The sequence below is a fragment of the Rhinoderma darwinii genome, chromosome 11 (assembly GCF_050947455.1).
Source record: "Rhinoderma darwinii isolate aRhiDar2 chromosome 11, aRhiDar2.hap1, whole genome shotgun sequence".
In the NCBI taxonomy this organism is placed as follows: domain Eukaryota; kingdom Metazoa; phylum Chordata; class Amphibia; order Anura; family Rhinodermatidae; genus Rhinoderma; species Rhinoderma darwinii.
This window is the reverse complement of record NC_134697.1, coordinates 87,577,254-87,600,919: the sequence shown is the minus strand read 5'-3', so window position 1 is coordinate 87,600,919 and position 23,666 is coordinate 87,577,254. Positions and strand designations below refer to the sequence as shown.

The following is a 23,666-nucleotide window of genomic DNA, read 5'->3' as shown; positions in this document are numbered from 1 at the left end:
ACCCAGTGCAGAGCCCCTCGCCCACAGTGCGGAGCCCCTCGCCCCTCACACACAGTGCGGAGCCCCTCGCCCCTCACACACAGTGCGGAGCCCCTCGCCCACAGTCGGTGCAGATGATGTGAAGTAACGTTATTAGGCAGCTCCCCTTTTCAGGAATAGATGGGAAGAATTGAGAAACAGGGCTGACATTTTTTTTTACTGTAAACAATGTCCACAAATAAAAGGCAAATAACAAAAAAGTAACGGTCCCAGTGATCCCATTCATATCGCCATGCAGTTACCTCCAGCTGCCTCTGGGGGGGAGCTTGCTGCATATGGATTTATACGTGTCATACTGAAATCAATAGGGAACAATATAAATATTCAGCATCTCCCCCTACAGGCGGCTGCCGGTTGTGTTCGCCCCTGGCAGAAGATCTCTAGTATTTCGGTGCACTCCGGGGAGCAGGTAATCAGCACGGTATACGGCAGGTCACATGATGACTGGACGGCAGAACACGGAAGTTAACTGGAGAGCATCACCGGAAGTAGCCGGTCATCAGACCGCGCACACCGGAAGTGACACATTCTGAATGTGTTTTCTGTCATTGTTGGAGCGGAGGAGTGATCGGGATCTTCATGTCCTACCAGCCCTGTCCCCGTATATCACGTCATATCCTGCGCTGCTGCCCGTTATACAGGTGAAAGTGTTCTCATATATACTGCTATATAACATGCCACCCCATATACCGCTCTATATATCACACCTCCATGTATACCTCTCCATGCATCATATACCTCCACGTATATCGCTCTATATATCACACACCTCCACATATACTGCTCCATGCATCACACACCTCCACGTATACCGCTCTATACATCACACACCTCCACGTATACCGCTCTATATATCACACACCTCCACGTATACCGCTCTATACATCACACACCTCCACGTATACCGCTCTATATATCACACACCTCCACATATACTGCTCCATGCATCACACACCTCCACGTATACCGCTCTATATATCACACACCTCCACGTATACCTCTCCATGCATCATATACCTCCACGTATACCGCTCTATATATCACACACCTCCACGTATACCGCTCTATATATCACACACCTCCACGTATACCGCTCTATAGATCGCACACCTCCACGTATACCGCTCTATAGATCGCACACCTCCACGTATACCGCTCTATAGATCACACACCTCCACGTATACCGCTCTATATATCACACACCTCCACGTATACCGCTCTATATATCACACACCTCCACGTATACCGCTCTATATATCACACACCTCCACGTATACCGCTCTATAGATCGCACACCTCCACGTATACCGCTCTATAGATCGCACACCTCCACGTATACCGCTCTATATATCACACACCTCCACGTATACCGCTCTATATATCACACACCTCCACGTATACCGCTCTATATATCACACACCTCCACGTATACCGCTCTATATATCACACACCTCCACGTATACCGCTCTATATATCACACACCTCCACGTATACCGCTCTATATATCACACACCTCCACGTATACCCCTCTATATATCACACACCTCCACGTATACCCCTCTATATATCACACACCTCCACGTATACCGCTCTATATATCACACACCTCCACGTATACCGCTCTATATATCACACACCTCCACGTATACCGCTCTATATATCACACACCTCCACGTATACCGCTCTATATATCACACACCTCCACGTATACCCCTCTATATATCACACACCTCCACGTATACCGCTCTATATATCGCACACCTCCACGTATACCGCTCTATATATCACACCTCCACGTATACCCCTCTATATATCACACACCTCCACGTATACCCCTCTATATATCACACACCTCCACGTATACCGCTCTATATATCACACACCTCCACGTATACCGCTCTATATATCACACCTCCACGTATACCGCTCTATATATCACACACCTCCACATATACTGCTCCATGCATCACACACCTCCACGTATACCGCTCTATACATCACACACCTCCACGTATACCGCTCTATACATCACACACCTCCACGTATACCGCTCTATACATCACACACCTCCACGTATACCGCTCTATACATCACACACCTCCACATATACTGCTCCATGCATCACACACCTCCACGTATACCGCTCTATATATCACACACCTCCACGTATACCCCTCTATATATCACACACCTCCACGTATACCGCTCTATATATCACACACCTCCACGTATACCGCTCTATATATCACACCTCCACGTATACCCCTCTATATATCACACACCTCCACATATACCGCTCTATATATCACACACCTCCACGTATACCGCTCTATATATCACACCTCCACGTATACCGCTCTATATATCACACACCTCCACATATACTGCTCCATGCATCACACACCTCCACGTATACCGCTCTATACATCACACACCTCCACGTATACCGCTCTATATATCACACACCTCCACGTATACCCCTCTATACATCACACACCTCCACGTATACCGCTCTATACATCACACACCTCCACATATACTGCTCCATGCATCACACACCTCCACGTATACCGCTCTATATATCACACACCTCCACGTATACCGCTCTATATATCACACACCTCCACGTATACCCCTCTATATATCACACACCTCCACGTATACCCCTCTATATATCACACACCTCCACGTATACCGCTCTATATATCACACACCTCCACATATACTGCTCCATGCATCATATACCTCCACATATACCGCTCCATGCATCATACACCTCCACGTATACCGCTCTATATATCACACACCTCCACGTATACCGCTCCATAGATCACACACCTCCACGTATACCGCTCTATAGATCACACACCTCCACGTATACCGCTCTATATATCATACACCTCCACGTATACCGCTCTATAGATCACACACCTCCACGTGTACCGCTCTATATATCACACACCTCCACGTATACCGCTCTATATATTACATATCTCCATGTATACTGCTCCATGCATCACACACCTCCACGTATACCGCTCTATAGATCACACACCTCCACGTATACCGCTCTATATATCACACACCTCCATGTATACCTCTCCATGCATCATATACCTCCACATATACCGCTCCATGCATCATACACCTCCACGTATACCGCTCTATATATCATACACCTCCACGTATACCGCTCTATATATCACACACCTCCACGTATACCGCTCTATATATCACACACCTCCACGTATACCGCTCTATAGATCACACACCTCCACATATACCGCTCTATATATCACACACCTCCACGTATACCGCTCTATATATCACACACCTCCACGTATACCGCTCTATATATCACACACCTCCACGTATACCGCTCTATATATCACACACCTCCACGTATACCGCTCTATATATCACACACCTCCATGTATACCTCTCCATGCATCATATACCTCCACGTATACCGCTCTATATATCACACACCTCCACATATACCGCTTTATATATCATACACCTCCACGTATACCGCTCTATACATCACACACCTCCACGTATACCGCTCTATATATCACACACCTCCACATATACTGCTCCATGCATCACACACCTCCACGTATACCGCTCTATATATCACACACCTCCACGTATACCGCTCTATATATCACACACCTCCACGTATACCGCTCTATATATCACACACCTCCACGTATACCGCTCTATATATCACACACCTCCACGTATACCGCTCTATATATCACACACCTCCACGTATACCGCTCTATATATCACACACCTCCACGTATACCGCTCTATATATCACACACCTCCACGTATACCGCTCTATATATCACACACCTCCACGTATACCGCTCTATATATCACACACCTCCACATATACCGCTCTATATATCACACCTCCACGTATACCGCTCCATGCATCATATACCTCCACGTATACCGCTCTATATATCGCATACCTCCACGTATACCGCTCTATATATCACACACCTCCACGTATACCGCTCTATATATCACATACCTCCACGTATACCGCTCTATATATCACACCTCCACGTATACCGCTCTATATATCACACACCTCCACGTATACCGCTCTATATATTACATATCTCCATGTATACTGCTCCATGCATCACACACCTCCACGTATACCGCTCTATAGATCACACACCTCCACGTATACCGCTCTATATATCACACACCTCCATGTATACCTCTCCATGCATCATATACCTCCACATATACCGCTCCATGCATCATACACCTCCACGTATACCGCTCTATATATCATACACCTCCACGTATACCGCTCTATATATCACACACCTCCACGTATACCGCTCTATATATCACACACCTCCACGTATACCGCTCTATAGATCACACACCTCCACATATACCGCTCTATATATCACACACCTCCACGTATACCGCTCTATATATCACACACCTCCACGTATACCGCTCTATATATCACACACCTCCACGTATACCGCTCTATATATCACACACCTCCACGTATACCGCTCTATATATCACACACCTCCATGTATACCTCTCCATGCATCATATACCTCCACGTATACCGCTCTATATATCACACACCTCCACATATACCGCTTTATATATCATACACCTCCACGTATACCGCTCTATACATCACACACCTCCACGTATACCGCTCTATATATCACACACCTCCACATATACTGCTCCATGCATCACACACCTCCACGTATACCGCTCTATATATCACACACCTCCACGTATACCGCTCTATATATCACACACCTCCACGTATACCGCTCTATATATCACACACCTCCACGTATACCGCTCTATATATCACACACCTCCACGTATACCGCTCTATATATCACACACCTCCACGTATACCGCTCTATATATCACACACCTCCACGTATACCGCTCTATATATCACACACCTCCACGTATACCGCTCTATATATCACACACCTCCACGTATACCGCTCTATATATCACACACCTCCACATATACCGCTCTATATATCACACCTCCACGTATACCGCTCCATGCATCATATACCTCCACGTATACCGCTCTATATATCGCATACCTCCACGTATACCGCTCTATATATCACACACCTCCACGTATACCGCTCTATATATCACATACCTCCACGTATACCGCTCTATATATCACACCTCCACGTATACCGCTCTATATATCACACACCTCCACGTATACCGCTCTATAGATCACACACCTCCATGTATACTGCTCCATGCATCACACACCTCCACGTATACCGCTCTATATATGACATACCTCCACATATACCACTCCATGCGTCATACACCTCCACATATACCGCTCTATATATCACACACCTCCACGTATACCGCTCTATATATCATACACCTCCACGTATACCGCTCTATATATCACACACCTCCACGTATACCGCTCTATATATCACACACCTCCACGTATACCGCTCTATATATCACACACCTTCACGTATACCGCTCTATATATCACACACCTCCACGTATACCGCTCTATATATCACACACCTCCACGTATACCGCTCTATATATCACACACCTCCACGTATACCGCTCTATATATCACACACCTCCACGTATACCGCTCTATATATCACACACCTCCACGTATACCGCTCTATATATCACATACCTCCACGTATACCGCTCTATATATCACACCTCCACGTATACCGCTCTATAGATCACAGACCTCCACGTATACCGCTCTATAGATCACACACCTCCACGTATACCGCTCTATAGATCACACACCTCCATGTATACTGCTCCATGCATCACACACCTCCACGTATACCGCTCTATATATCACATACCTCCACGTATACCGCTCTATATATCGCACACCTCCACGTATACCGCTCTATAGATCGCACACCTCCACGTATACCGCTCTATATATCACATCTCCACGTATACCGCTCTATATATCACACACCTCCACGTATACCGCTCTATATATCACACACCTCCACATATACCGCTCTATATATCACACACCTCCACATATACTGCTCTATATATCACACACCTCCACGTATACCGCTCTATATATCACACACCTCCACATATACCGCTCTATATATCACACACCTCCACGTATACCGCTCTATATATCACACACCTCCATGTATACCGCTCTATATATCACACGCCTCCACGTATACCGCTCTATATATCACACGCCTCCACGTATACCACCCTATACTTCATATACCGCCCTATATTTCATATACCTCCACGTATACATCACATACCTCCACGTATACCGCTCTATACCTAATCTTCCTCCATGTATACCGCTCTATACCTAATCTTCCTCCATGTATACCGCTCTAGATATCGCATACCTCCACGAATACCGCTCTATACCCCATATACCTCCACATATACCGCTCTATCATATACTTTCACATATACCGCTCTTTACGTTAAAAAATAGAACATGACGTATTTTCTTCCGTTTTCATGAATCCCTCGATAGACCGCAGCCATTGAAAATCAGTTGAAAAATAAAACTTCCTTTTTTGTTCTGTTTTCACGGATCCCTCCATAGACTCAAGTCTATGGGGATCCGTGAAAACAGGACCCGCACGGGGGCAACTCGACGTGAAACCGGGACTGGTTTGTGTGAGTCTTGCCTAAGCAATACGTGTTATATCGATATACATCCTAAATGAGTATAGTGCTGGGATTCATCTCCCGTGTCCTATGTTGTCTACTCCTCTATATCCTACGTATTGTATCCCTATGTATATCACATATGCTAGGAATATCCCTGTTACTGGTATGACATCATTACATGAGGAATCCAAACCTGCTGGACTTCCTGCGACTGTTGTGTCGCGGACGCAGCAACATGCGGGTCACAAGGTGACTCCTTACCTGGGATGAAGGCAGCGCAAAACATCCATCTTTGGCCGTGCACTTGGTGTGGTGACGAAGCCCTCGCCTTATTTATATCCCGTCTATTGCGCATTGTACACATTGCAGTATGTTTGTTTCTCAGGATATTCTTATATTTTTCGTTTTATACATACTACTACTTGTTATTTCCCATATACTCGTCATTGTAAACATTATACTCCTCTCTGGCTAAGTCTATATAATCTGAGTGTTTTGCACTTTACAGGCGTCTATAGTCTAGGGCCGGGCGATTATGACCTAAATCAAAATCACCATTAATTGAACATGTAACCTCGATTACGATTATTTAGACCACACCCCTTTGTCATGCCACACCTCCTATTTGCATGCTACGCAATTGAAATAATATTTATCCCCTTCTGAATACTACTGTATATAATGGACCCCCTGACACTGCCCCCACACAATGCTCCTATAACTGCCCCCACACAATGCTCCTATAACTGCCTCCACACAGTATAATGCCCTCCACAATATAGTGCCCCCCCATATCTGCACCTACACAGTATAATGCCCCCATAACTGACTTCCACGCAGTATAATGCCCCTATATCTGCCCTCACACAGTATAATGCCACCGTAACTGCCCCCATAGCTGCCCTTACACTGTATAATGCCCCCACAGCTGCCCCAATAGCGCCTGATAAAAATAATAATATACATACTCCCCTAACCCTTTTACAACGACGAGTGGAGGAGATCCCTCTGGTTCTTGCAGCGCAGACAGGCGCGATGATGTCACTGCCTCACATCCATCGATACATAGTGAATGGTAGAGATGGTCTCCTGCTCTACCATTGAATTCAACTGTATCTGCGTCCTGAAGATGCAGATACAGCTTAAACCGGGAAAAAAAAATTGCTAAAACCGAAATTCGCAAGATAACGTAGATTAATTGCGGTGAATTTCAATTATTTTTCTATGGGCTGCCTGTGCCGTAATTATGGCCTGAAATAGGACATGTTCTATCTTTTTCAACGGCACGGGCACCTTCCCGTAAGCATACGGGGAGGTACCTGTGGCCAATAGAAGTCTATGGGCCCGTAATTACGGGAGTTTTTACGTTCGTGTGCATGGGGCCTTAGTCAATTAAAGCAAATTTTACCATCAGAGCTGGTTATATCCCCATCACTCACATATAATACATTTGTCATTTAATAATATACGTTGATCGAACTGTTATTTATTTTTTTATTATTTTTTTTTTTAAAGGGTCAACCTGCAAGGCCTGTTAAACAAAGGTCTGAAGAAACCTCTGTGTTTCTGTCCAAACTACATGTAGCATATCCCTGGCAAGTTTAATATGGAGAAAGACCGAGGTCAATTGACGGAGACTATATTAAGCATGACCCTGAAGATCATCTACTTGTTGACTGGAGGGGTGAGTAATGTTTGGTTTATCGTAATGCCGTTTTTATTTATTTTTGGTAAGTCTTCGCTGCTGGCATTGAGCTGTAACAATTTACTTCCTAAATTCATAGGAATATGTTATTGAGAAAAAGCCCGGTGGGAGAAAAACAGCTAGGAGTTTCCGTCCATCTGGAAACTTAGATAAGGCTCAAAATACCATCAGGGAGCCATCTCCTCGCTCAGGGACAAACAATTATCAGAAGATCCTAGAACTCACCAACAAGATCGTCCATCTGCTGACTGAAGAGGTGAGCGCTGCTCGGAAATCATACACTAAAGGCCAATGATTCGGTGAACGAGCGAATGCGTGTTCCCGATCATTGCCTTGTGTAAACGGGGCAAAGATCAGCCAATGAACCGGGAAATGCCCAATCTGCTGCCGACATGATAGGAATGAATGGGGACGAACGATTGTAGTAAAGATCGCTTGTCCCCGTACATAACCGTTCGTTGCTCCTTGTGAAAGGAACAAACGAGCACCGATCAACAAGATGTCTCTTTGGTGCTTGTTTTCACGGCCCATGTAAAAGGACCTTAAAGGGGGTTTCCCATCTTAGACATTTATGGTATATCCACAGGATGATCGATGCGGGTCCAAGCTCTGCATGGCTTAGCCTGGTGCGGCGGTTGCTGACTGAAGAGTCCAGAAGGGGAGTAGTGGAGAGAGGTGCGCGCTGCTCTTTCCATTCTGCTCAATGGGATTTCTGGAAACAGCCAAGCAACACTTGCTCGTCTGTTTCCGGAACTCCCATTGAACAGAATGGAGAGATCTGCGCGCCCCTCTCTCCACTAGTACCCTTCTGGATTCTGTGGCCAGCTGCCACCGCACCAGGTGAAACGGGGGTTGGGAGTCACAGAAACAGCTAACACGTCGAGCTACACTGTTTCTGGAACTTGGGCGCTTCGATAGTTCACAGTGCTACGCTATTCCCATTCACTTCTATTCTCAGTGAGCTCGGCTGTTTCCAGAACTCCCGACCAACTAATCAGGAAGTGGCTGGGAAGCAGCGGTAGCCGAGCAAGGTAGAACGGGTTTTAGGAGGAACGTTCTAGAGATAGGTGTGGGTCCCAGAGGTGGGACCCGCATCTATCGGTCATTTATGCCAAATCTTGTGGATATGCCATGAATGTCTAAGTTGGGAAAACCAATGAAGGTATGGGAATGATGACTGTCTCATTGTGTGTCAGGTTCCCATAAGATGTCAGGATGTCACCGTCTATTTCTCCATGGAGGAGTGGGAGTATATAGAAGAACACAAGGATCTGTACAAGGACGTCATGATGGAGAACAACCAACCCCTCACATCACCGGGTAAGAGGGATCTGTACAAGGACGTCATGACGGAGGACCACCGGCCCCTCACATCACCGGGTAAGAGGGATCTGTACAAGGATGTCATGACTGAGGACCCCCGGCCCCTCACATCACCGGGTAAGAGGGATCTGTACAAGGACGTCATGATGGAGGACCACCAGCCCCTCACATCACCGGGTAAGAGGAATCTGTACAAGGATGTCATGATGGAGGACCACTGGACCCTCGCATCACCGGGTAAGAGGGATCTGTACAAGGATGTCATGATGGAGGACCACTGGACCCTCGCATCACCGGGTAAGAGATGTTCAGGAATAATCAGGATCTTAGTTCTAAAACTTTTTGAATTTTTACTAAAAAATGTGTTTCTTTCACATAGGTCATGAGAATGTTGAGGAAATACGTGAAGATGTTACCCCTGATATTTTACCAGTGTTTTCGAATCAATGTCCCGTTGCAGAACTCTCAAGTTGTGATTCAGATTCAAACATTTTGTTGAATAACATCAATGAGGAATCCATCTCGTGTGACGAAAACGAAGACCCGTCGGGCCCCGACCTCTACCGACCCACAGATCTTACACGACAATATCGATCTGGTAGTGTTAATATGGATGCTGTTGGTTGTAAAGGAGATATTATAGACGCTGACATTTATATACCTGTAACACACACTATACAATCTCCATCTACTTCTAAAGCTGGAGAATTCGTCTCAAGTGAGGGTCAAAATTGTGCGGACATTGACATTATCACCATCCCAGATCATTCTCCGACTAGGTTTGGTGTCACCGGAGAACGTGATTGGTCTAGTAATACAAAAGCAAGGTATCAAGCGGTCCTGGAAAAGCCTAAGAATTCCATTAACCGCTTATATCATAAGTCTAAACCATCTGCTGTCCCAACGCCACACAATACAGATAAAATATACAATGGGTCACTCTGTGAGGGACGTTTTACTAAAGGGTCCGAAATCCTTGACCATACGGTTGATGATACAAAGTCTCAGTCCTTTATCTGCTCCGATTGTGGAAAGTGTCTGGCAAATCAGTCAGCTCTGTATAACCACCAAGAGAGTCACATTAAAGCAAGCAAGCGTTCCGGATTACACGTAAGGAAATCATTGGTTCGAAACACCGTTACAAAACCAGATTTTCGCATCAAAGAAGTATTTAAATGTCGGATCTGTGGATTATGTTTCAGCAATACAATTGAACTTGTCGCCCACCATCAAATTCATATAAAGAAGCCATATCCGTGTTCAGAATGTGGACGGGGATTTTACAGCCGTTCGGGACTGGTCACTCATCAGAAAACTCACGCGTTCCAGAGGCTTTATGACTGTCCCACATGTGGAAAAACTTTTATATCAATTGCTCATCTCATATTACATCAAGAGGTACATGTCGAAGCCGGAGACAGTTCAGGAACCGGGGCAGATGCCGGAGATAGTTCGGGTGGAGACTCTAATCTGACGGACTATCAGCATTTCGGAAGCCAAGATAAATTATTCTCCTGCTCTATATGTGGCGAATGCTTCTATAGCAGCGAACATTTTCTTCAGCATCAAAAAAGCCACTTCAAGAATGATCCTCTTATGTGCCCGGATTGCGGGAAGCTTTTCATGAGAAAGTCAGGACTCTCTAAGCATCGGAGAGTCGTCCATCAAGGAGACGTAGCACTTTCTTGTGCCGCATGTGGGAAAGGCTTTGCGTGCAAATCGGAGCTCATTAGACATATGGCTGTTCATTCAGGACAGAAACCATACACATGTATGGAGTGTGGAAAGTGCTTCTCCTTTAAATCCGCTCTCGTAAGGCATCAAAGGATTCACACTGGAGATAGACTGCAATACTGCCCTGATTGTGGGAAGGGGTTTTCATGCAACTCCGAGCTTCTTCGACATCAATCTGTTCATCAGTAAACATTTATATTTTTCATAGATAAGAGTTCAATAAATGTTCTGTTCTTAAAGCTTAAAATTTGATATGCATTTGACCACAATATCCCCCTCTTGTCACTCTCACAGGAGTCCATAAAGCGCCTCTCACTGTAGAGCTACTATAGTTGGTCCCTAAAAAAACTAAAGGTTTTGTCTGGTCGAGGGGCATTTTTTTATGCGGATGACCTATCCACCGGATAGGTCATCAGTATATGATCGGTGGGGGTCCAACACCCGTATCCCACACCAATCAGCTGTTCTGGCTGCCGAGCCACCGGATAGGTCATCAGTATATGATCGGTGGGGGTCCAACACCCGTATCCCGCACCGATCAGCTGTTCTGGCTGCCGAGCCACCGGATAGGTCATCAGTATATGATCGGTGGGGGTCCGACACCCGTATCCCGCACCGATCAGCTGTTCTGGCTGCCGAGCCACCGGATAGGTCATCAGTATGTGATCGGTGGGGGTCCAACACCCGTATCCCGCACCGATCAGCTGTTCTGGCTGCCTAGCCACCGGATAGGTCATCAGTATATGATCGGTGGGGGTCCGACACCCAGATCCCGCACTGATCTGCCTCCGGTACCGGGAGTTATACAGTGCGAATAGGAACAGAGCCGCAGTAACCCGGCACGACCGCTATACAGTGTACGGAGCCATCTGCTTCCGGCACCAAAAAACTGCTTATTATCCGGTGCCCGGAGCAGCGGATTGTTGCAGGATTAGGGTGTCAGACCCGCACCGATCATATACTGATGACCTATCCTGTCGATAGTATAAAAAAAAATCGCCCATTTCGCAGGCAGGCACAGGGTTACTAAAGCAGGTGTACAGTGCGAGGACCGCACAAACACATCCCCATATTTCAGCTTCCTGGACCCCCTTGAAAGTGAAGAATTAGGGGGAGGGATTTCGCCCCTTGTAATAACAGCTTTATCTTCTGGCTGCTCCAGTCTATGTCCACAGATGAGGAGCATGGGACTAGACGTGCTCCACTGTAACGCTGCGGCCAGTAAACTAGAACAGGTGCAGGGGTTTAATATGCAGGTACGTGTGCACTCACATGCTCCTCCATCTGCGGCTATATTGTGGACGGGAGCTCCGGGCAGCCGGAATATAAAGCTGCGGCGTGGCTAAGGAATGCAGGGAAAACGGTGCTGAACTTCATATAAAGACATATTAGTACGTTTATTAAGATAATGTTTATTGCTGAAGATTTTCCAAAAAGAGGCCAACACCACTATAGCGATTGCTTACGGGGGGAAAATGAAGACACTTTCTTGGGTTCCATTATCCATAATTCTTAAGTAAGTCACAGTGTAAATGATGGAGGCGGATCTGTGACAACCTGTTATTTATCTTAATGAAAAATAGTCGTTGTCATTCTTAAAATAAATGATAAAGGCTAAAAGAATGTGCACCCCCCTGGTCAGTTGTGACTTTGGCCACCCCCTTTGCATACAGGTGCATAAAATATAGCACACAGCCATGCAATTATCATAGACCACAGTAGTGGTAGAATGGGTTGTACTGAAAGTATAGTGGATCAGGGTCACATGGCCAAGCAGTGGTATAACGCATATCGCCATTGCTCTTTGAATCAATGGAAACCGGGTTAATAAGACAGGCGAATTTGGGTTGCGTAGACGTTGGAAGCTGCCTGCCGTAATTCGCAGTGCCAGAGCACAAAGGTCCATAGAAGAAGGGTCTCTAGAAAGAATTACAATGCCTAGTCTCCCGATAGGAGTGCCCAGCCGGCAGTGCTGAGGGAGGGGAACCAACTTCTTAAGCTGGGTTTACACAGGCAGATTTTGACCCATTATGAGCGCCGATCGATGATCTAACAAGTCGATAGGCGCTCGTTTAAAGGCCCTTTTACACGGGCAAATTGAAACTGTATGGAGACGAACGATCGGTAATACGATCATTCGGGCCGCAAAACGTTTGTTACTATGCAATTTTTCTAGAACAACCTATTATAGGAGGCAAGTGACATTGTATGCTAAGCTGTTAAAGGGGACTTACACCTTTTTATATATATATATATATATATATATATATAATATATATAATACCTGCCTATCCAGCTTTGTTATATGTAAGTCATCTCGATTATTCCGCTCTGCACTGATCATGGGGCCTGATGAAGGCGGCCGGCAGTGAAGAGGTAGGAGAGTCTTGTACATGGGGCAGCTATTTGTAGAGGTGTCAGCCCCTTTTACTTTATTTGCGTTGTATAATATATGGAAATATAAAGTAATCCCTATTTTTTTCTGTTACAGGAGTCAATATCTAACGTCCATGGTTCTGCCTATGGTTGGACCAGTTGACGATCACACCACAGGAAGCATCTCAGGAGAGGCCTAAGAAAATACTTTGTAATGTGCAATCTCTTAACTCAGGTTTATTTATAAAGCTGCCTTTCCCTTAACCCTTTAGCCATCAAGTGGAAGTATGGAACGGGCTGAGCGCGCTCCATACTTAGTGGGTGTCGGCTGTATAATACAGCGGACGCCTCACTGCAACGAGTGGAATCAAAAATCACTTTGATTCCGTCCATTCAACCTTTTAGATGCCCCGGTCAAGTGATCGACATTGGCAACTTAGCCATTAGAAAGAGGGGATGGACCTCTCTGACAGCGCATCACCACCCTCAGCGGGGTGTTGATGGTTGTCATGTCAGTCTGGGGGTCTAATGAACGCCCCCAGGTGTGCCATCTTTGTGTCCTATTAAGCCCTTAATAGGAGCCTGTCAAAATCACAATATAACCAGTGGATCACAGGTTCAAGTCCCCTAGGGAACAGGAAGTTTTTTTTTTTAATGTACAAAAATAAAATATTCAAAGTAAAAAAAAATAATTACCAGAACTGGTATTGCTGCGCCTGAAAAATGACAAAATAAGGTTATTTAACCCGCACGGTGTACGTTGTTAAAAAAAAATAGTTCCCCAAAAAAATGGAATAAAAAGTTACATGTACCCCAAAATGATACCAATAAAAACCGTTCAATCCCGCAAAAAATAACCCTCATACCGCTCAATCGAAGGGAAAATAAAAAAAGTTATGGCACTCAGAATATGGCAACACAAAGCAATTTTTTTTTAACAAATTGTATTTTAACAGTTTTTTTTTTAGTAGTATAATATAAAAAAAATATACGTTTGGTATCGCCGTAAATGTATCAAACCATAGAGTAAAATGTACTCGTTTTCACCACTCGATGAATGCCGTGAAAACAAAACCCGAAAAACAAAGGCAGGAATCAGTTTTTTGCCCATTTTACCCCGCAAATAAAAAAAATTCAATTTCCCAGTACATTATATGGTGTTTTGAATCTACCCACAAACAAAGCCGCTGTACGATGTGAGGAACCCACCAAAGACCACCTCTTATGTGATGTGCCCAGACTCTTATGAGTTTGACGTTGGGGTAAACGGGATATTGGAGAACTCACTCCGGAATCTTTAGGTTTTGACTAGAGTTCAAATTCGGTTCTGTAGAGCGCAAAATAAAATGTTATTGTCGTAATATAACTTTTACTTATGTGTGAATGTTTTTATATGCTTTAGAAAAAAATTAAATATATTCTACTCTTTGAGAGAAATAACTTTGTCAAAGACCGGACTAAATGCACTTTTACACGGGCCAATTATCGACTTTTCACTATATGGTCACGCCTCGTACTTGGCTTTGTTGCCCAATTGGTGATTATAGGTAAACAATCTGATGCCAGGAAATATTCCTCTTATTTCTTGGGAGGCTTCTTAATATTCATTAAAGGGTAGCTAAACTTTCAAAAAACTTCTGCCATGTCAGAAGCATTGACCGGTGGGGTCCAAGCCCTGAGACCCCCACCGATCGCTACAACAAAGCGGCAGGAGAGCTCGGATGAGCGCTGAGCCACTTGGTGTCTGATCGGCTTTTCTCGGAAAGCCGAGCTGTTGGTGTGCGGACTGCTAGACTTTGTATTGAGCCTGTACACCAGTTGCTTGCCTTTCCGAGAAAAGCCGATCAGAAACCAATCGGCTCAGCGCTCACCCCAGCTCTTCTGCCACTTAGCGATCAGTGGGGGTCTCAGTGCTCAGACCCCCACCAATCAAAGCTTCTGACATGTCAGAAGTTTTTGAAAGTTTTTAGTTACCCTTTTAAGATGAAAAATTGAAGGCATCGTGGAAGTGTAGTAGATCGTAGAAGGTCCATTTTCAGCTGAGCTTCAATCTTCTGACAGATGGTTTCACGTTGTCTCCAAGCACCCTCTGGTACTATTAAGTATTTCTAGTGGATTCTATGATGGTGGAGCTGCCCAGGCCCGATGCAGCAAAGCAGTCCCGAACCATCACATTTCAATACCAATGGCAGACACTATATTGTAGGGCAATATTGTAAGGCTCTATTCACACCTGCGTTGGAGACTCCATCATGAGCCTCCGGTGCACATTCTGCTGCCTCTTTCTTATGGTAGACTCTGTATTCCAGAGCAATATTGCCTGTCAATGTAAGGCCCTATTCACATCAGTGTTAGAGGCTCCTCCATCGCGGATTTCATCATAGGTCAAACGGCAGTACCTGACAGACCCCATTAGAAGTCAGTGGGGTCCATCGGGCGCTGTTGGTGTCCGGAGCAGAGTAAGTAAATTGACGACGCAGGTGTAAACTCAGCCTTGAACTAACGGCACGTAGAAGCCCTGCCATTAGGTTGCCATAGCAAGGAAATGTAGTAATATGACATCACTTATCACTGTCAACATAGGGACGTGACTGGAGAAGTAAGGTTTTCCGGGGAAGTGCGTCACATAAGATCACAGATCTCTTTTAAAGAGGTTATCCCATGAAGAATATTATTTTTATGTAACTAAAGCAACAAATTATACACTTAATTTGTAAAACTCGTTAAAAAGAAATGACCCAGTGAAGAGTTAGGACAATGACTTACCTAGTATGGTGCCATCTGATGTTCAAAGTTTATAGCAATGTGCACATCCACCTAATGAGCGGAGTGCTGGTGGACCGCCCTGCTCAGTCTTTTCGCCTCACAGCCAGGTCTCTGCACAATGACCCTTTGTTCACTGCAGAGCAGCCAATAGAAATAGCTTTCTGCTTGTCAGGGAAGGAGCAGAGCCTTAGTAACATGGCTGTATAGCTGAGAAGATGACTCAGCTTGTTAGGATTGTAAAGTAAGAAGGGACTATCTCATCAGCTGCCAGAGAGGTAAGGAGACTGATTCTGCTCAGAGCCTCTCCCCCAGCAGCACAGAATAGCAGCAGCATCAAGGGGGACACAGGAAAACAAAATGTGACGAATGAAGTAAAAAAAAAAAAAATTATGCTGGAAACACTGCAAACCTATCCCAAATACTGCTCCATAATCTTAGAAAGGAAAAGGAAAGCAGGTACACCACATGGACAAAAGTATTGGGACACAGCTCTTAAAGGGAATGTGTTGCTAGCAAAAAATGTATTTTTTTTTTTAGTTAAACAATTAGTGTGTAGGTGATTAAACATTGTTCTAATTTTTTTTATTTTTTTCACGAGTCAGGAAATATTATAAATTAGATTCTAATTTATAATATTTCCCAGTGCTGGTCACTAGATGGAGCAATTTCCAAAATTGCAGCATTGCATGTGGTAAAGCAACCACATTGCTTTATGCTGCAAAATTGGAAAAAAAATCCCTCGCTCTAGTGAGCTCTCAGAATCCCCCCCCTCCTTTATCCTGGCTAGTGCCGGGAGAAACGAGGGGATTGAACGGTCAAACCTCCTACACTGTTTGTCACCATTTTTTGAGCTAACACAGTGTAGTAGGTTTACATACAGTAGTAAACACACACTGAAACACGAACATACATAGAAATAACTTACCTGCTCCTGCCACCGCCGCTCCCTCCGCTCAGTCTGCTGCCGCTGCTCCAAGTGCACAAGTCCGGAAGCCGCGACCGGAAGTAGTAATCTTACTGTCCGGCCGCGACTTCCGGTCTACAGGAAAATGGCGCCGGACGGCGCTCAGTTCAACTTGGACTGTGTGGGAGCGGCGCATGCGCCGTTCCCACACAGACGGCGTACACCATAGTGGATGGAGCTGGCCCCGTTCGCATTCACTATGGGACTGGAGCTGCCGTATTCCATGTCTGTATGTGTCGTTAATCGACACATACAGAAATGGGAAAAAAAATGGCAGCCCCCATAGGGAAGAAAAAGTGAAAAAATAAAAAAAAGTCACACACAAACACACAAATAAATATAAACGTTTTTAATAAAACACTAACATCAAACTGATATAAAAATTTTTTTGGGGGTAACACTGTTCCTTTAATCATTGAATTCAGGTGTATAACATCCGACACTCGCCCTGCAGTCACTTTACAGACATTTGTGATCGAACGGGTCGTTGTAAAGAGCTCAATGAATTCCAGTGCGGTCCTGTAATAGGACGCCACCGTTATAACAAGTCAGTTCATGAAATTTCTTCCCTCCTAGATATTCCACCAACAACTGTGAGTGATATTATTGTAAAGTGGAAGCATTTAGGAACCTCAGCCATGAAGTTGCCAAGTGCTGAGGAGCAAGTACAGAAAAGTCGTCAACGCTCCGCTGACTCTATAACTGCAGAGTACAGACCTCCTCTGGTATTAACATCCGCTCAAAAACTGCTGGGAGCTTTATGGCATGGGGGCTGAGCAGCTGCATGCCAGCCTTACATCACCAAGCACAATGCCAAGCATCAGATGGAGGGGTATAAAGCCGCCGCCACTGGACTCTGGAGCAGTGGAAATGTGTTCTGTGGAGTGACTATCTTCAGCCGAATAGGTGGCGCTATCAACAGAAGGCGTGTGTGTGGCGCAATCTACAGGGGGGTGTTTGTTGCCATCTATAGGGGGGGTGGCACTATCTACATGGCCACTGTGGCACTAATGTGGGCTAAGCGCTGGCACTATGTGGGAACGATTTACAGTGGGCACTGTGACACTATTTACAGGCATTGTGGCACTATGTATGTGGAAACTATATACTTAGTGGGCACTGTGGCACTATCTACAGGTAAATTGTGGCACTATCTACTTGGTCACTGTGATGTGTTTAGGGGGTTGTGATAAAAACCCCTGACAAATGAAATGTATCCAGGTTTTTTTTTACGCCCGTGAATAACAAATGACAAATAGCGGTTAAAAACGTTCAGTTGGGAAATGGCTGAAAATCTAGAGACACTGACAGGCGGTCTGTTTTTAGCGGCCATTTTTTTTCACTGTCGTGTGACCATAGTCTTACTGGAAGAGGGAAACCTCTTGTGAAGAGAATAATATCAGCAAGTTGCTCAGAAATTTCCCCAAGAGAACGCAGAGAAGACAGACATTAAAGACGGTTACCCGCTACACCCGCTACATTTTACGAGGGAAACATTTGTGTATTATTTGAGAAGTGTATTATAATGGAGGCTGGCACTATTATGGGTGCACTGTGGATACTTTTGTTTTAGGTGCACTATGGATACCACCAGGGCCGGACTGGGAAATAAAAAAAATCAGCCCCTGCGTTTTAAAGCAAACTGGTCCACCAAGCGGTTCATTCAATATGTTTGCCCGGGTGCGGGTAATAGACTGTATGCCCGCAAGGGTGCACTACATGCGCCCATGTTACTGACACTCTTATAAAAGCTACATTTGTGTGCAATGATAATACTAAGCAGCCACCCCCCTCATGAATAGTAGTGTAATCTCCCTCTATGTAGCATTTTAGTTTGTCTGCGTCCTGCTGGGAGGTGTTGTACCTGCCCTCATGAGTAAGTAAGGCCTGCTCAGTGATTTTCATACATACTGGACACATGAATAATGCTGCCATATATACCGTACACACTAATAATGCTGTCATATATACTGTACACATGAATAATGCTGCCATATATACTGGACACATGAATAATACTGCCATATATACTGTACACACAAATAATGCCATATATACTGTACAAACACATAATGCCATATATACTGTACACATGAATAATACTGCCAAATATACTGTACACACAAATAATGCTGCCATATATACTGTACACATGAATAATGCTGCCATATATACTGGACACATGAATAATACTGCCATATATACTGTACACACAAACAATGCTGCCATATATACTGTACAAACACATAATGCCATATATACTGTACACATGAATAATACCGCCATATATACTGTACACATGAATAATGCTGCCATATATACTGTACACCTGAATAATGCCGCCATATATACTGTACACACAAATAATGCTGCCATATATACTGTACAAACACATAATGCCATATATACTGGACACAAGAATAATACTGCCATATATACTGTACACATGAATAATGCCGCCATATATACTGGACACATGAATAATGCTGCCATATATACCGTACACACTAATAATGCTGTCATATATACTGTACACATGAATAATGCTGCCATATATACTGGACACATGAATAACACTGCCATATATACTGTACACACAAATAATGCTGCCATATATACTGTACAAACACATAATGCCATATATACTGTACACATGAATAATACTGCCATATATACTGTACACACAAATAATGCTGCCATATATACTGTACAAACACATAATGCCATATATACTGTACACATGAATAATACTGCCATATATACTGTACACACAAATAATGCTGCCATATATACTGTACACACAAACAATGCTGCCATATATACTGTACAAACACATAATGCCATATATACTGTACACATGAATAATACCGCCATATATACTGTACACATGAATAATGCTGCCATATATACTGTACACATGAATAATACTGCCATATATACTGTACACACAAATAATGCTGCCATATATACTGTACACACAAACAATGCTGCCATATATACTGTACAAACACATAATGCCATATATACTGTACACATGAATAATACAGCCATATATACTGTACACATGAATAATGCTGCCATATATACTGTACACATGAATAATACTGCCATATATACTGTACACACAAATAATGCTGCCATATATACTGTACACACAAACAATGCTGCCATATATACTGTACAAACACATAATGCCATATATACTGTACACATGAATAATACCGCCATATATACTGTACACATGAATAATGCTGCCATATATACTGTACACATGAATAATGCCGCCATATATACTGTACACACAAATAATGCTGCCATATATACTGTACAAACACATAATGCCATATATACTGTACACATGAATAATACTGCCATATATACTGTACACACAAATAATGCTGCCATATATACTGTACAAACACATAATGCCATATATACTGTACACATGAATAACACTGCCATATATACTGTACACACAAATAATGCTGCCATATATACTGTACAAACACATAATGCCATATATACTGTACACATGAATAATACTGCCATATATACTGTACACACAAATAATGCTGCCATATATACTGTACAAACACATAGCCATATATACTGTACACATGAATAATACTGCCATATATACTGTACACACAAATAATGCTGCCATATATACTGTACACACAAACAATGCTGCCATATATACTGTACAAACACATAATGCCATATATACTGTACACATGAATAATACCGCCATATATACTGTACACATGAATAATGCTGCCATATATACTGTACACATGAATAATACTGCCATATATACTGTACACACAAATAATGCTGCCATATATACTGTACACACAAACAATGCTGCCATATATACTGTACAAACACATAATGCCATATATACTGTACACATGAATAATACCGCCATATATACTGTACACATGAATAATGCTGCCATATATACTGTACACATGAATAATACTGCCATATATACTGTACACACAAATAATGCTGCCATATATACTGTACACACAAACAATGCTGCCATATATACTGTACAAACACATAATGCCATATATACTGTACACATGAATAATACCGCCATATATACTGTACACATGAATAATGCTGCCATATATACTGTACACATGAATAATGCCGCCATATATACTGTACACACAAATAATGCTGCCATATATACTGTACAAACACATAATGCCATATATACTGTACACATGAATAATACTGCCATATATACTGTACACACAAATAATGCTGCCATATATACTGTACACACAAACAATGCTGCCATATATACTGTACAAACACATAATGCCATATATACTGTACACATGAATAATACCGCCATATATACTGTACACATGAATAATGCTGCCATATATACTGTACACATGAATAATGCCGCCATATATACTGTACACACAAATAATGCTGCCATATATACTGTACAAACACATAATGCCATATATACTGTACACATGAATAATACTGCCATATATACTGTACACACAAATAATGCTGCCATATATACTGTACACACAAACAATGCTGCCATATATACTGTACAAACACATAATGCCATATATACTGTACACATGAATAATACTGCCATATATACTGTACACACAAATAATGCTGCCATATATACTGTACAAACACATAATGCCATATATACTGTACACATGAATAATACTGCCATATATACTGTACACACAAATAATGCTGCCATATATACTGTACACACAAACAATGCTGCCATATATACTGTACAAACACATAATGCCATATATACTGTACACATGAATAATACCGCCATATATACTGTACACATGAATAATGCTGCCATATATACTGTACACATGAATAATGCCGCCATATATACTGTACACACAAATAATGCTGCCATATATACTGTACAAACACATAATGCCATATATACTGTACACATGAATAATACCGCCATATATACTGTACACATGAATAATGCTGCCATATATACTGTACACATGAATAATGCCGCCATATATACTGTACACACAAATAATGCTGCCATATATACTGTACAAACACATAATGCCATATATACTGGACACATGAATAATACTGCCATATATACTGTACACATGAATAATACTGCCATATATACTGTACACATGAATAATGCTGCCATATATACCGTACACACTAATAATGCTGTCATATATACTGTACACATGAATAATGCTGCCATATATACTGGACACATGAATAATACTGCCATATATACTGTACACACAAATAATGCTGCCATATATACTGTACAAACACAATGCCATATATACTGTACACATGAATAATACTGCCATATATACTGTACACACAAATAATGCTGCCATATATACTGTACACACAAACAATGCTGCCATATATACTGTACAAACACATAATGCCATATATACTGTACACATGAATAATACCGCCATATATACTGTACACATGAATAATGCTGCCATATATACCGTACACACTAATAATGCTGTCATATATACTGTACACATGAATAATGCTGCCATATATACTGGACACATGAATAATACTGCCATATATACTGTACACACAAACAATGCTGCCATATATACTGTACAAACACATAATGCCATATATACTGTACACATGAATAATACCGCCATATATACTGTACACATGAATAATGCTGCCATATACATACTGGACACATGAATAATGCTGCCATATATACTGTACACATGAATAATGCTGCCATATACATCCTGAATACTGCTGCCATATATACTGTACACACAAATAATGCTGCCATATATACTGTACACATGAATAATACCACCATATATACTGTACACATGAATAATGCTGCCATATACATACTGTACACATGAATAATGCCGCAATATATACTGGACACATGAATAATACCACCATATATACTGGACACATGAATAATGCCGCCATATATACTGGACACATGAATAATGCAGCTATATATACTGTGCACATGAAAACTGCTGCCATATATAC

The 23,666-nt window shown here is 42.9% G+C and overlaps 1 protein-coding gene across 1 annotated transcript; it reads left to right on the top strand.

Annotated features, from left to right (window-relative positions):
• Nucleotides 1–477: 477 nt before the first annotated feature.
• Nucleotides 478–15,310, top strand: LOC142663685 (uncharacterized). The gene is made up of 6 exons (XM_075842447.1): nucleotides 478–680; nucleotides 8,260–8,428; nucleotides 8,529–8,705; nucleotides 9,646–10,069; nucleotides 10,152–11,691; nucleotides 13,998–15,310. Exons 2-6 carry the CDS (start codon nucleotides 8,351–8,353, stop codon nucleotides 14,080–14,082), a joined length of 2,304 nt encoding a protein of 767 aa, XP_075698562.1. The 5' UTR covers nucleotides 478–680; nucleotides 8,260–8,350; the 3' UTR covers nucleotides 14,083–15,310.
• The last annotated feature ends 8,356 nt before the right edge of the window (nucleotides 15,311–23,666 follow it).